Source organism: Henckelia pumila, chromosome 4, assembly GCF_033568475.1.
Source record: "Henckelia pumila isolate YLH828 chromosome 4, ASM3356847v2, whole genome shotgun sequence".
Classification (NCBI taxonomy): Eukaryota; Viridiplantae; Streptophyta; class Magnoliopsida; order Lamiales; family Gesneriaceae; genus Henckelia; species Henckelia pumila.
This window is the reverse complement of record NC_133123.1, coordinates 135,052,319-135,069,202: the sequence shown is the minus strand read 5'-3', so window position 1 is coordinate 135,069,202 and position 16,884 is coordinate 135,052,319. Positions and strand designations below refer to the sequence as shown.

General features: G+C 38.6%; 1 protein-coding gene across 1 annotated transcript; it reads left to right on the top strand.

The window, feature by feature from the left end:
* The first annotated feature begins 3,635 nt into the window (after positions 1–3,635).
* LOC140894399 (uncharacterized) lies at positions 3,636–12,745 on the top strand. Its single transcript, XM_073302910.1, has 5 exons — positions 3,636–3,793; positions 3,937–4,209; positions 4,733–5,668; positions 6,449–7,549; positions 9,410–12,745. Exons 2-5 carry the CDS (start codon positions 3,984–3,986, stop codon positions 12,394–12,396), a joined length of 5,250 nt encoding a protein of 1,749 aa, XP_073159011.1. The 5' UTR covers positions 3,636–3,793; positions 3,937–3,983; the 3' UTR covers positions 12,397–12,745.
* Positions 12,746–16,884: the final 4,139 nt, after the last annotated feature.

Sequence of the window (16,884 nt, the reverse complement as noted above, 5' to 3'; positions counted from 1 at the left end):
TTACTTCATTAATTCGATGCATGTGATCGGGGTACTAATTAATGATTATTTGGCTGACCAAACATTGGGATTCTATAATCTGCAAAAAAGTACAAAAATATTATTTGATCACCCAAACGAATGAAATAATAAAAATAGTTATTCGATTTTAGCCACATCATTAGGGTGGTTTTTTGGTATACTTTACTATAAATATTGATATGAAAAAAATTCATACCGAAACCGATAGTAAAATTCTGAAACTTTTGTACGAAAAAAATTCATATTGATGCCGTATATATAACGAAAAAAAATTCGATATACTAAAAAAATGTTTGTATATCGAAAAAATTTCAGAACGATATGCCAAAATTTTGATATTTCGGTACGATATGTCAGCCCATATGTAGTGGTGGCCGCTGGCTATAGTAATAGCAAAACGCTTCACATGCGGCCGGTTTGGTTTTTAATGTACGTATGGAACCGTTTGAATTATAAAAAAAGATTTCACGACCACGATGAGATATAAGTTTATATTATGGTTTTTAATGAGATTTTCTTTTTGCGCATACAATATTTATTATTATATAATACTGAATGTCCCTTGAATAATATATAATAATAATAGCGAAAAACTATGCCAATAAAATTACATTATTCTCACGAACTTTGACATATGGGGACATTAAAATTGCGCCAGATTCGATAGAAGAAAGTTCAAGTCTATGGTTATAAATTAAATTTCATGACCTGCAGCAAGCATAAAATTTCGTGACCAATTTATAAACAAATAACTATAATACATTTTTGTAAAAATCTGTCAACTGATAAGTACCTTTGTGCCTTTGTGGAGAAGTGATATTCTTGACTTAGCTAGCTAGGAACGAAGAGAGAGCTATTATGCTTTCGCTCAATGGCGGAACCAGAAATATCAATCTATTCGAATTAGAATTTTAAGCCCTCTAATACTTTAATTTTTTGAATCGAACTACCCGAACTAATATCAAATTAATCCAAAATTATTGAAAATTAATATATTAAAAATTTCAAAAAAATTTTGTGTCACTCGGGCTAAAGCCTGGGTGGCAATATATGTGGCTCCGCCCCTGGCTAATGGCTATGTCGGAACTTGGGTTTTTATGTAATTATAATATAAATAATATTATTTATGGATTAAACCTGTTAATTGATCGGTTCGAAATCCCGTCTCACAAAAATCATAATAATTGAACAATACATGAGATATATTCTGCAAAAAGAGTAATAGTGATAAATATATTTACATATATATATATATATATATATTTACATATATATATATAGATATATGTGTGTGTGTGTGTGATGAAAGTCATGGGTTTGAAATTCATCTTAGAAGTATTTGATCGACATAACGTTTGCTAAAAAGGAGTGGACAAGTGTGCACTAGCTAGTTGGGTTTTAAATTAAACCCATATATTATATATCAATCAATTTAACTAAATAGCTAGCGAACGTTCAAAATAACTATTAGTCATTAGAACTCAAACCAAACCATATCATAGTTTTGGTAATTTAGTTTAATATTGGATAATCGATTTTACCCTTTCATTTCTTTCCCAATTAAATGTTTTGATTATCCTTTAAATAAGAATACAATTCTAAAAATATATTAATGTGAATTTAAAATAACATAAATATTTATACATAATACAATTGAAAAAACTTATTTTAAATTAATTAAATTTTTTTACATTTATAAAATCGATTTGGTTCGAGTTATTCTGGATTCTTTAATCTAACTTTAGAAACAGGTCAAAATTCTTTTTTTATTATTTAGTTAGGTTTAGAATCGATCCAAATCTATGAGGCAATAATAAAGCTAAAAAACCGGGGAAAAATATAATAAAAGCATTTTACCTGACGTCAGCGGCCCGGTTGTCGGTGGACAGCACGTGAACTACACGTGATGCCACCGTAATATTTTGTACAAACGAAGGGTATTTCAGGAACAATAAGTAAGAAAATGAAAGCAAAAGTAAATAAATAAAAGTAGAAAAAGGAGGAAAACCGGGGAAAAACAAAATTAAATCGTCGAGTGGACTTCAAATTAAGTTATATTCTCATTTATAGATACGCTGAGATCCGAAAACCCACACGAGCACGCACACGTACGGGGTCTCTGCTCCTCTGCAACACATTATATTGCGCCACGCTTTGGAGCTTGTACGTTAGGCCCCAATCCAACGAAACAAAAGATAATATCTCTTCAGGTCAAACCCTTGTCTTAAACTCCTATTTCTTCCATTTCTTTAACATAAATAAATGTAAAAACTTGCATCTTTGTTTATTATTATTATTTTTTAAAAAACATATTTACAATATTTAAGTAATTTTAAGACTTCAAGGATTTAAAATACATTTATTTATTGAAACGAAACTAAAATATAAATCATAATATAATGATTTTTTTAAAATAGAATATAAAGTCAAAACAATCAGTTTGTCGATAATTTTACACTTCTATATATAAATGTGCAATAATGAGTTAACAATTTTTTTTGCATTGAATTTTTCCAACTATAGTCAATCCAAATTAATTTAGAAACCATATAAAGAAAATCAATTAATCTAGAAAGAAAATAGATCTTATACTAGGGAAAACTCTCTCATCAACTAGTAATTTTCTTTCTATCTAACTCATAAAAAAAACAATGGACGAGGATACAGCTCATTAGGAGTTTTGCCACATTTCTGCAATCAATTTTATAAATTATTTTACAAATTTTTTGAAGCATTTATTCTCAATTTTTTCCTTCAACCCCCATGGTGCTTGGTAGTATATATTGTTGATTTGGGATGCTTTTAATTTCATTAGAATTCAAATGCAACAGCTCATGAAGTTTCTAATATTGAAAGAGGCCAAAATAATGCATAAATTCAAGTTATATCAATTAATTATGAAACAAGACACAATTACAATACAATTACAATTTTTTTTTTAAAAAAAGATTTTAAGTCAAAATTTCAATTTGATTACGTAAAATTGACACTTTATCGGTAAAAAGAACCCGTTAGTCTATTGTATATGCAAAAGTTATTTAGTGTTGCTTTGGAACATAAAATCTAGTCAACATTTGTAGGTTTTGGTTTGAAATTGGATCCATTTTCTTGTTGATATATATTTTTTATTTCACACTACCATAAGTTTAAAAACTTCAATAGTTTTGCACCATTTATGATCCATTCTCATGTTTATTTCAAAGAAGATGTCATTACAATATTGTCTTATTTTTTTCAATAGAAAAGAAATTTGTTTTGATTTAATTTAAATATGTCATGTGTTTGTATCAACATATATTCTAAAACGTTTACAATTTGTAATGAATTTGATAATTTTATTGATATGCGGAATTAAATTAAAGTAAAAAAATAATATTAATAATAATATTATAAAAAAGAGTGATTATAGTAGTTAATCACGTGTGTACCATGCGCCAACCGTACAAGGGCGGGGAAGCACACATGATTGAAACCCTAATTGCACAGCCTCCATTTTCTCTCCTCATCACCCACGTCTCTTTCCTCTCTCTCTCTCACAAAATATAACAAATAAATAAATAAATAATATATAATAAAAACAAAAATAATAATAAAGGAAACCAAACACACACTACACACACTGAAAGGAAAGTCATCTCTTCTCTTCTCTTCTCTCTTCAACGCCCACTCTGTGCCCTTTTCTTGCCTTGTATCTATCTTATCGCCTCAGAATTTCACCTTCTGTGAAGTCGAGAATTCGAGGGGCAAAAAATCTTTGCATTTACGTTGTGAGGTGTGCTTCTGAGCTCCTTTTTTTTTTTAATAAAAAAAATCTGTTCTTGAACCCTAGAATTAACTCTAATTGCCTTGCCATTTTTCTAATTTCTTTTCGCCCTTCAATTGGCTCCAATTTCCGTTTTATGTTTGTTGTGTAAGGTCTTGGATGAGATTAAGTGGAGCAGCAGAAGTAGAGTAGAAATTTGATGCCGCCGGAGCCATATCCGTGGGATCGGAGAGATTTCCGTAAGCACGAGAGATCTGGGTCGGACCCTCGTTTTGGAGGTGGGTTTGGAGGCGGTGGGCCTCCTAGATGGCGGGAACAACAGCATCACAACGCGCCGCCTGCTCACCCGCCTTCATACCACCAGAACCATCACCAGCAGCCGCAACGTTGGTACTCAGATTTCCGGAATCGTTCTCTCCCACCTGGTGAGTTATCGATTTACAACCAAATAGGGTTTTCTTTTTCTTTTTCTTTTTTTTAGGAGAGGTGTCTCGTAGGTGTCGTTTTTTCGGTAATAACAAGGGATTTGTATTCTCTTTAATTAAGTTGCAGTCAGGTTTCAGAAAATTCCTATCTAGGTAATTGAAATGGGTTTGGGGATTTTTCGGTTATTGATGATAAGTGTAACTTTCACTTTCAACCCTTGATATGTCGATGAAAATGGCTTTCACGTTGTTATATCTGTGAGTAATTTTTAAAAGAGGGTATGATGACCGGTTTATTGCCATATTTTCGTCAAAAATCTGTGGGTGGGTTTAGGTGGATAATTTGGAGTAGATCTGATTTGTCTAGAAACATTTCATATGATTTGGGTGTTTAATGTGTTGGATGGATGTGAACACGCTTGGCTATCCATGAAAAATTATATCTTTCTGATAACTAAAGTTTATTTTTTCTTGTATTGATTTTTTTCACCTTTTTGGTGGGTTTGGATGTTTTCTACTGAAGCTCAAGGTAAGCAAGCTGGTTGGCACACACATCCTGATGATGGCAGTCATGCGTTTCTGCCTTTTGGGTCTAGATTCAGCGACAGGAACTTGGAAGAAGAGAATTTTCGGCCTTACAGATCTTGCAGTGATGGAGGAAGGTATGTGAGAAATAGTAGAGAAAATAGGGTGTCCTTCAGCCAGAAAGACTGGAAAGCAACCTCTTGGGAACCTTTTGCTGCATCGACTCCTAGTAGACCCAACACCGAGACTAATGATCAGAGGCTTGTGGAGAACAACAAAACAAGTCACGAGAGCAATTGTGTTAGCAACTGCCTGAAGAGCGAGAATCTCTCTCAGCCTTCTGATTCTCTGAACCCTTTGGAGCCATCTTGCACTCCAGAGAAAGAGCAGCAGGATAAGGATGATGTCAATTCTGATGGATTGTGTGCTAATGGATTGGAAAGCACAGGGAAATTGGAGAAAGAAAACTGCTTGGCTTCAATTGATTGGAAACCTCTGAAATGGTCAAGGTCTGGGAGCTTATCTTCAAGAGGATCTAGTCTCAGTTGCTCAAGTAGCTCAAAGAGTATGGGTGTGGATTATGTTGAGACAGTGGCTGAGGTACAGGAAAGGAAACTGGCACCTGTTCAATCTCCTACCGCAGAGGCTGCTGCTTGTGTAATGATCGCAGCTCCAGCTTCATCTGAAGAGACCAGTTCCAGGAAGAAACCACGACTTGGCTGGGGTGAGGGACTGGCAAAGTATGAGAAGAAAAAAGTAGATAGCCCTGAAGATGGTGCAGCAAAAAATGGACTGGTTATTAGCCTCAGTAACATAGAGGAAACTGTTCAGTCTCATGACATGATCCTGCTTGATAAGAGTCCCAGGGTTGCGGGTTTTCTTGGTTTTGCTTCACCTGCTACTCCATCTTCAGTTGGCTGTAGCTCATCTACAGGTAATGTGTTTTTCATTGCCATTCACATAACTGTTTCTTCTTTAATTTGCTATTTTTTGGTTTTTCTCCCGTCCACCCTTTTGGTTTATAGTCGCCGCAAAAACAATAAGAAGGTATGGTATGCATCAACAGGAGGCTTTTAAGGGGATTAGAAATTGACAAATAATGGTTCATGTATGCTCAAAGAATTAAACACAATTGCAGTATGTTCTTTGTCATGAATTGATCATATTCGAGTTATTGCTGACGTTGCATTGAAAAATCTGTTATTGTGATTTGATGCCATGTTGATTACGTCGTGCTACGTGATTGTTAATTTTTTTTACTTAAGTCTTCTTGTCTTTTATTACTCTGTGCTTCATGCCGTGTTTCATGCATGTTTTTATTTCACGGCTCATGCTGTTTTGTCTGAATTCGATGGGCTAAGTTTAGGAAAATCAACAACTTGTAGATGGAGAAAGATTAAATCTCTAATATTTAGAGTTTATGGTGCAAAATACGTGCCTTTGTCATGGTGCAAACTGCAATCATTCTAATTACATTTGCTCTCTCGGGGTGATGCGTCACTTGTCATTATGTGATGTTATTGGCCACTGGTGTGGTTGCTGATTTTGGGATAACATGCTTCAACAATATTTGGTCAATCCCGTGAGAGAAGTTGCTTTTTGATGTTATCTATTCAAACAGTAATTTGTGTTTCCTGTTCTTGTTGAGAGGATTTGCATTACATGTTAATATCATCTTCTTTTCCGGCTCACCCTTTTTCTTTCAATAATACAGGTACTGAGGAGAAAGAATCCTATAGGGCTGTCAATGTAGATCATGACACAACTAATTTAAGCTGTTCGCCTAGTATTTTTTCCCAGATTCCAAATGAGGGACCAATTTTTAACCTAGAAAACTTAGAGCTTACATCTTTTGCTAGTGTCAGCTCTTTGATTTGTGATTTGTTACAATCAGATGATCTAAGTTCCAGGAGTTCGAATTGTCTTGGAGCTAACTCGATGAACAAGTTGTTATTATGGAAGGTTGATGCATTAAAGGCACTTGAGATGACCGAAACAGAGATAGATTCGCTTGAAACTGAACTGAAGTCATTGATACCTGGTCCCGGAGATAGCTGTCCTCATCCAGATGCACCCAGTTTGCAACCACGAAAAACTTGCAAGGAGCAAGCTCCAGCTTCCAATTTTACTCATAGGCCGACTCCTTTGCCTCTTGTTTTTTCCAGGGACATGATATTTGAAAATACACAGGGTGCATTTGAGGATGAGCATGTGAGGTTAAAATCTGAGAATTTTGATAGCCCATGCAGTGCAACCTCCAAGTATATTGAGTTGTCACCATCTGGGGATGATGCCCACCCTTCTCAGACTACTCAGGCTTTTGTGAATTTGGATGTCAAGAATCCTAGTAACTTGAATGAGAAATACGTAGATAACGGTCTGTGTCATGAGGAAAACGTTGGTCGTGCGGATTACTGTGAACTGGCTTGCATTAATACTTGCAGTGATCTTGCTAGAATTGTGGATGATGATGTTTGGAATATTTATGATTCAATATTGGCTTCGAATAGAGTTTATGCAAAAGGAGCTTCTGAAGCTTTAAATAAGTTGCTGCCTTCCAAACAGTGTATGGCTGGATCCAAAGTCTCTTGTCTGCCAGTTGTTCGCTCATCGATTAAAAAGAAATATTTAATGAGGAAGCAATTTCTCAGTTTCAAGGAGAAGGTTCTGACAATCAAGTATAAGTTATTTCAGCATTTTTGGATTGAAGGTCGGCTAGTTTCTGTGAGGAAGCTTCAAGCAAAGTCTCACAAGAAAATAGATGTGGTTGGGCATAAAAAGCATCGTTATGGTCGTTCTCGAATTTGTTCGCTTGGTAATTATATGTGACCTTTTCCCATGTTATTTTTTTTCTTTCTCGCTTTTCCTCGTGTTATGATCTAATTTGCAACCTTCAATACGCTGGTAGCTTCTCCCATTTTTATCTGTGAAGAGAACAACCCCCCCCCCCCCCAACACACACACACACTTCGCAACTATTCGGAAATTAGTTATATGAAAATTCACTTCATTAGAGGAGTCAATCAGTTGGCTGTTGGAGGGTGGTGTTTTTATCCACTTGAAATCCCACATGAAAGATATTTGACAGTCAATAGTCTTGTGATTTAGTTTATCGGAGTATGACTTTGTGTAAATGTAAGAAAAAAATTGTTTCCATTTTATATTCCTTTACTGAAATTTGATGAAAATCTTTGACCCAAAAGCAGCATGAGGGAGATTTATGCAAAAAAAAATTAACACTTTTTGGGTGCTTGGTTATGTTTCTTTATACCTTATTACCTTTTATGCTTCTATTAGGTGAGGCTCTAATTAATCATCAAAATTAATTCCTTTTTTCGTACCTTTTTTCTGAAGTCGAAGAGGTAGCTAAACAGTTGTTCCAGAACATAGGATGTCAGTACCTGTGTGAGACACCTATGCATCAAATGATTTCAATATTAAAGAATTTTCTTAGTTATTGAATTATTTATGGGTTGGGAACTTGGGGTGCAAAGTTTGAAACTTAATTCTGATTCAGGCATGATCTAATAATCTGCAGCATCTAGATTTCTTTACCAGCTTGCTTTTATTAAATTTGAAGGAATTCCAAGTCGGTTAATTTATGAACATATTTTATTGGAATATGTTGCGGTTTAGCCTGTGTTAGGTTATCCGTATATTCTGTCCTACAATTCTAGAATCACGTATTCACGTATAATGAACATCATCATCAAATAATGTATAGTTTTTCTTTTTTCAATTTATCATGGGTCTTATGTGCACAGTACTAATGCTGTTTTTGCTTATCATTTTATCTTATTAGCGTTGTTTTATGTTTGTCTTGATAAGATGCTAACTTAAGATCACGGGAATACATGTTTGTGTTCTTCCATTCTTGTCAGGCTTAGAATCTTTAACTTAAAGCCTCCAATCATAGTTTACAATAAGGAATATGTGGAATTTTTTGTATAAATAATGCAATATTGTCCTCGCAGTTGTAAATTAGGAGAACATAGAATTGTTGATTTGATAGGGACTTCATAGGGAGGCCTACGTAGTTATGTTGAAGAAAGTACGGAATGCTGGGCCCTGGACATTCTGTACTTTTCATCTTCATAAACGTTTCGCCAAACTAGTGCTGGCTATATTATTTACAGTTTGGCGTCTAAATATGATATCTTATTATCTCGCTCTAAATATTTTTCAACTCTCACTGGAGTTGAATGTTGTGAATTTTGGGCTGACTCTTAGATGGAGTATTTGTAGTTTGACTAATGTGGTCGAGGGATTATGTGTTGTGCATATCCTTTAGTACATCCACAGGCTGCAAAGGATAGGGTGATAGGAATCTGTAGGTTACTTAATTTTATTTTATTTTTATGTGAGAACGCTTGGCGATTTAGAAATTATTTGATTGGTCTGGGTTGTGATATTGCCCGACAATGAAGTGTCCAGGCACCGAGTTCAAGTAAAATTGATATGAGATGTATACTTTTATTCCTTAATTAATGGGAACGAATGCTGATTAATTGCTGCTTCCTTCACAGGTTTATGTAAACTTGTCTTTATGTGATTCTCTTGATGGGGGGTTGAGCGTGAGATGGTGATTTGAGCTCTTTATGTTTTATTCGAAATGGATTATGCATTGGCATATCTTTCCTAACATTTCAATGTTTCTCCTTGATTATGTTTGCAGCCGGTAGTTCCCGAACTGTTCCTGCAGAAGATGTAGTTGATTTTGTTAGTGGGTTGATCTCTGAGTCCTCATTTAAGCCCTGTAGAAATGCTTTGAAGATGCCTGCTTTGATTTTGGACAAGAAGGAGATGCAGATGTCAAGGTTTATCACAAGTAATGGTCTGGTGGAAGATCCTTGTGCTGTTGAAAAAGAAAGGTCTATGATCAACACATGGACACATGCAGAGACAGAGATCTTCATTGACAAACTTGCCACCTTTGGGAAAGATTTCCGGAAGATTGCATCTTTTTTGGATCATAAAACAATAGCTGATTGTGTTGAGTTCTACTACAAGAACCACAAATCGAATAGCTTTGAGAAAGCTAGAAAGAAGCCTGAAGCTTTGAAACGAAGCAAGTCCCAATCTACTACGTACTTGGTTGCTTCAGGGAAAAGATGGAATCGTGAGGCAGTCGCAGCCTCCCTAGACATACTTGGTGAAGCTTCAGCAATTGCGGCTAATGCCGATGACATTGAAAACCAGAAAGGCGCTTCTAGATTTTCTTTGGGTGCACCTAATGCTTGTAAAGCACCTAGGTGTTGCGATGATCAATCACAGAGATCGGACAGTCTGGATTTTTACAGGAATGAGAGAGAAGCTGTAGCTGCCGATGTTTTGGCTGGTATTTGTGGTTCTTTATCATCTGAGGCTATGAGTTCTTGCATCACAAGTTCTTTTGACCCTGGGGATGGATATCAGGATTCAAGGTGTCGGAGAGTTGGTTTTTCAATAAAGCGGTCTTTGAATCCTGAGATTACCCAGATTGTCGATGATGAGTGCTCAGATGAGAGCTGTGGGGAGATGGATCCTACTGATTGGACTGACGTTGAGAAATCAATCTTCATTCAGGCTGTGTCATCTTATGGCAAAGATTTTGGAATGATATCACGTTGTGTCCGAACAAGATCCAGGGACCAGTGCAAGGTATTCTTTAGCAAGTCCCGGAAGTGTCTTGGTTTGGATCTGATTGTGCCTGGATTTCATAATGCAGTTTCCGGTGATGTCAACGGAGGTGGTAGTGACATTGAAGATGCTAGTGTTGTGGAGACTGAATCCCTTATTTACAAGGAGGGATCCAGGGCCAAGACAGAAGAGGATCTTCCTTCTCCCGACCGGAAGTCAAGTCATGCATCTAATGTTGCATCTGGGACACTATGTTTGAAGCCCGATTCCAAGAGGTGTGAGGAATTAAATGGGTTGGATTCCCATGATCCCATGGATGCTGAACTTGGTGTGAATAGTTTGTTGTTGGATAATCCTCAAGTGCATGATAAACCTGTTTTAGGTGTCAATGGACAGAATGGTGTGATTGATGTTCCCGTGTCTGTTAAAGAAATTGGATTAATGGGTGTATCCTCAGTTGAAGAATCATTGCCAGGAGTTGAAGAAGCGGATGACCATGATCTGCCTAATGGATCAGCTGTGGCTGAGAAAAAGACTTTGATTGAGATGTCAGACGGGCATCAAGGGAAAAAGAATGAAGGGTCGGATCTTTTGTTGGTTGAATATAATTCGGCCAATCGGAAAGTTGAAGAAAAATATGCAAATACCACTGGAGTGAATGGTACAGATTGGTCAGCGTCTCAGATGAAGTCTGAGTCACAGCACACTGAGAGTGCCTCTCGTCTTTCTGTTGATGGGCATTCTTCTATGCAAGTTGATAATGTTTCTGGGTGCCAAAAGAAAGCTGATCTTCGAAGCCCTACAGAAGACTGGTCTCACGTCCACTCCTTGCCGCAGAATGGTCACATAGCATCTTTGAGGTCGTCAACCTTGTTTTCTGTTCCAATTAAATATCAAAAGCTGTCATATCACAATGCATTGCCATCTGTTGGTAATAATGGTTCCGATGATTATCATTCTCAGAATAGTGTTCGGACATGTGATTGCCCGGAGCATATCTCTGGTCACTCGATGTCAGATCATGTTGAATCCTCTCAGATTCTCAGAGGATACCCAGTTTCTGTGCCAATGATGAATGAGGAGGTAAATGGGTGCGTAGGTTGCCAAAAAAATGTCCTGCATCCAAATGCCTCTCGTCCAGATGCAAATCTGCTTGCTGCTGGCCATCATGCAGAGCCCTTGCTTCAAAAGTGTAATAGTTCAGGACAACATAGTATAATGTTTGAAGCTCCACATCCAGTGCATGACCAGACCAGTTGCTCATCTGGCTTAGAAAAACCTTCCGGGAATGGTGATGTGAAATTGTTTGGTAAGATTTTAGTACCCTCCCAACAGAAACAAAATTCTCGTGGACAACAAACTGATGGCAGTAATGGCCAGAACCACAAATCAGGTTCCTCCTTACTGGGCCTTAAATTCAATAATGAACAGAATGTCAGCTTTGATTCCTCTGTGTCGAAGTTTGATCGTCATAACTATCATGGTTCCGATAATATTCAGGCAAGAAATTTCAGCTTTTGGGATGGAAACATGATGAAGACAGGGCTCCCTCCGATACCTGACTCGACCCTTTTATTGTCCAAGTATCCTGCAGCGTTCAGTAATTATACCCTTCCTGCTGTGAAAATCGAGCATCCACCATTACATGGAATTGTTACAAGCAATGACCCCCCTTTGAATGGTGTCTCTCTTTATTCGACGAAGGACCTATGTAACAGCAATGGAATAGCAGATTATCTAAAGAATCAAGAAGGGCAGCAGCCCTTCACTATAAATATGAAAAACCCACAAGCCACACTATTCCCCGAGATGCAAAGACAGAATGGTTTCCATATCATCCCTGGAATGCAGCAGCAGTCAAGAGGGGTCGTTGAAATGAACATTGCAAGAGGGGTTATTGTTGGAGGCCAGTGTTCCACCATCTCAGACCCCGTCGCTGCCATCAAAATGCACTATGCCAAAACCGAACAGTTCAGTTTGCAAGCTGGAAGCATCATCAAAGACGATGATACATGGAGAAGTAAAGGGGATGTAGGCAGGTAGTCGTAGCAGAGCTTCAACACCCTCTGCAGCAAAATCTCGTGTTTTGTTGCACTGTATTATAGTTTTTTGTGAACAGTTGCAGAACTCAACTTTTGTTTCATAGTTTTGGTTAGAAGAACTTTAGATGTAATATTTGGGAAGAGCTATGTATTTGTTGTATTTGATGGAAATACAGAAATAATCTGTCAAAAGTTTGGGTAGAAACTGGGATTTTGTGCTGTGGTGCTGTAATTTATGTCGATTTCCTGTTGACTTGTATTATTGTATCGTTTTGTAAGCAAGAGATGGATGAGCTGAGTTAAAAGCCATTCTCCATGCCAGGAGTAAATAATATTTGGTCGTGCACTTATTTTGTTTGTTTTCCCCCTTTCTTGAAAATTTCCAGTGCATTGGTCATTTAAATTTTAGTTATACGACAGGGTTCATTCAGATTATATGGATGACTCTTTTGGAAGAAAGATCATCTCGTTATCTTAATTGTCCTTTATAAAAAAAAAATTAGATCTATCTTGTCAGATCATGCAATGATCAGTGCATTATTTCTGCTTTTTCTCTCTGAAATGGGGTGGGGTGATTTGTGCTAGGAACATCCTCTCATGGCAGCGGTGATGGGTGGTAAATGAAATGTTAGCATAAAGAGTAGTATCTTTACACTATATTCAATAATTCAATTTTAATTTGGCTACGTAGGGTTTATACATTTTTATGGACCTCATATGTTCAAAATAATTTTGGACCATTGGATCTCGCATTAAGATACCACCATTTTGCTAGCGTGAACTAAACCATTTCGAGCGGGAAACTTCAACCCTACAAGCTACACCAATGGTAGGGGGAAGGGTCTTGATTTGTCCACATTGATTTGTTTTCATGTAGGGTCGAATTCTCCCTTCGAAATTTGGATGATGCCAAGATTCGGCCATTTACAGATTTCTATGGTCATCAGTCATCACTGGTCACTGCTTCGTCAACACCATATGATGCGATTATCACAAAATGACTACCCGAGGGTGAGGAAACTCCCGGGCGGAAAAGATAGCTGAATGATTGATTTTCAGAGAGTGAGTCCTCTCTTGCTTTTATAATGGCCCCCTTGGGCTTTCAATGATTACTGGGTATGGGCTGACTGACGGCTTTTAGGGTGATGGGACGGCCATCACGTGTGATTTAGACATCCGTAGTTCCAGGAAAAAGCCCACTCCGTTAGAGCATGGTCCGTAATGATTTGGTCGGGGAAAAGCCCACTCCGTTAGAGCATGGTCCGTAATGATTTGGTCGGAGATTTTCTCCTGGCACACTCTAAGCAGACGTGGCTGTTTTCCAACCACCCGGACCTCCCGGGGTCTCCCGAGTGCTTATACTCCCCGGGTTATATCACCACACCCTAAAGATAGTCGGGCTGGAACCTGCTCCGCTGTCCCGACCACCCGGCTTGCAGGGTACCTACCACCCGGGGTTTTGGCCACCCGGGGTATCCTACTAGGATATCATCACACTCCCTAAAGATAGTCGGGCTAGAACCTGCTCCGCTGTCCCGACCACCCGGCTTGTAGGGTACCACCCGGGGTATCCTACTAGGATATCATCAACTAGGATATCATCACACTCCCTAAAGATAGTCGGGCTAGGACCTGCTCCGCTGTCCCGACCACCCGGCTTGTAGGGTACCACCCGGGGTTTTGGCCATGTAGCGACCCATTTCGGATCCACTACCTAATCAGAGTTAAGAGCATAATTAAGCATGCATTAAATAAAATCGTTGCGGAAGACTTAAAGACAAGCAGACCCGCAGAATACAACCGGCTAACAAACTCGATTTATACAACCCAATCGAATTTCTTAGATAAAAACCTACAGCTAAATACTGCTGTCTTCAAGGTCGCTGGCTCCTCCAGGCTCCTGGTGCTCAATCCTGCACCTACATCTGCCCCGTCGAAATAGGGTATCCAGATACACAGAAAATACTGGACGTGAGCTCTAAGCTCAATAGGAAAGCACGGATAAACATACAAATATGATGCATGCAAATGACCGGGTATCCATATCTGGGATAACTGTATACGAACTACTCAGACTGGCGCCTGGGATATAAGCTCGTCACATCGGGGTAGCTAACCACTGTGCGCGACCACTCATTCCCGAATCACGGACGCGAACCACGGAGTCCTTCAGGTATCAGTACCTAGGGGTACTCGATATCAAACGTCCTAACAGGGCTGAGCAACCCTAACTGGCTCATCTCGAAAGATATACAGATGTACAGACACAAGATGATATGCACATGCCGCATAACAATAATAACATGCAAACACATAAATGCAACATATAAGCATGCATATCCGCTGGCAATCTCAGTCAGTACTTACGTACCTTTCTAAGGCAGTCCTAGTAGTCCCACTCTAGGTTCCAAGCCTATCATCAAGTTTACAATGCAAATACCCATGCATCATTCAATAAGCGCTAAAAGCCTTAACTAAGCTATTGCATACTCCTAAATAATTTAAGGAGACCATAGCTATACCTGCGTCCGTCGTCAGCCCACTGATGGTGACTATCCCGCAACTAGGGCACTCCCCTGTTGCAATCCACAGCCTCGAACACGGCTCTACAACACGAGCACTGCTCCGCTACTATGTCAGACACTGTCTGACTATAGTAAAACAAATATCCTACTCCAACTCTAGAATAAGAGTACCCAAAGCCTTAAAATAGGACCACGAGGGCGAAGGAGAGAATTCGGAATTGGCAAGAAATGAATGCCTTGGACCTTATATTTATAGGCATCGATCGGAACCTCCGATCCTCGATCGGAACTTCCGATCCTGCCATCGGAGCTTCCGAACATCCTTATCTGCCACATGTCAAAATCTCACTGGTTGACTTCGGATAGGGGTGATCGGAGCTTCCGATCAACCACACGCCATGGATGACGTAATTCGATCGGAGCTTCCGATCGTTCATCGGAGCTTCCGATCACCTTCGGAGCATCCGATCCTAACTTCGGAGCTTCCGATCTCTCTGACCCTCCGTACCATTTCTGATCATTTTGGGTCTATTTCCGGGCTCCGTTAATCCATTTAAAATTCTCCTTAATCATGTTTTACTAAATCTAACATGATCACGCGATAATTACTCATTATCGTTAATTCTGGATATGGGCCACTACATTCCCACCACCTTAAAAGGATTTCGTCCTCGAAATCTAAGGTAAACCTCGGGACTATAGTATAAACCATTCGTCCAATTCATTAGTAGTTCCGGTTCAAAACATCTGGTCAAATAACCTTCGACAATACCAAACCTCGCTAAACCTGCAGGGTCTGTTCATTCACTGAACCACATCAGAACATAAACTCGATTTATAATTCGCACTGATTTCAAACTCGCACGCTTTTAACGATCACTCTGGAAATCACTGCCTTCTTATCAGCAATCCTGCGAGAATCGAGTAACACTACTGACTATCGTCAGTTATCCATCGATAACCGCAACAACACGGCACCTTCGGTCCAAATTGCCGACTATATCAGTCACATTGCCTACAAATCTTAGCGATGACACTCCTGCTAAGATCGTAACTAGCCATCAGCTATTCTCTAGACATGCACGAACTCCATCGCTGCCCACGATAAAAAACAGATACAACACATTGTATTTCACTGGTCTAACGGTAACATCGCATCCCTTGACGTTATCGCAAAGTTCTAAACAAATTGATCTAGATTTGACTTTTGGTCAAATCCTAGATATCCTTCTTCCAAGAACTCATGTGAGTTACTCTTTATCACTAAGGATAAAATATTTCTTCCCAAAACAGTACCTTATGCGAATAGAAATGGCAACTACCGGCCACCAGTTCGCAAAGAAATCGTATCACTGCCACCACTCTAACCATCTAAAATCCTTAGACTGATTGTAATAAACCTTGATCTGAATCCCGCTATCGTAGATAGCATCTACTCAATCGTATTAGTCATCCTTCCATGGATAACAACAAAATCCTGACAATTCCTGGCGTCATAGTACGTACTTTCAGTACTCACTCTGCCCGATGAATGTTTCCCAAAGAACACCAACTAAGTAACCAGATGACAAAATCATTATACACAATTTCTTGTCTAAATGTATCCTTCGAGGTCGTCGCCTCGAAATTCACTATCATCCTGCTGAAACTCCCAGATGGACTAACACCATTCTCAGCAGTAGTCTTATATCAGATGCTTACTCCTATCTCGGAACTAGAGATAGTATCGACGAAAACGATTCCAGTTATCCTGTTCCAGATAACCAAACCTTTGGCTCACTAGCGGAGATAACCAAACTGATTCACCTTGATCCCGCACAAAATCTATCAATACTAGTGGCAATTACGTTATCTAATCCTTTCAATGACACATCATATCAAAATGCACTGGGATATCAATGACAACAATCCTGCCAGACTCAGAAACACAAGTCTCAGCTGCTGTCTCGTCCCATGAAACAACT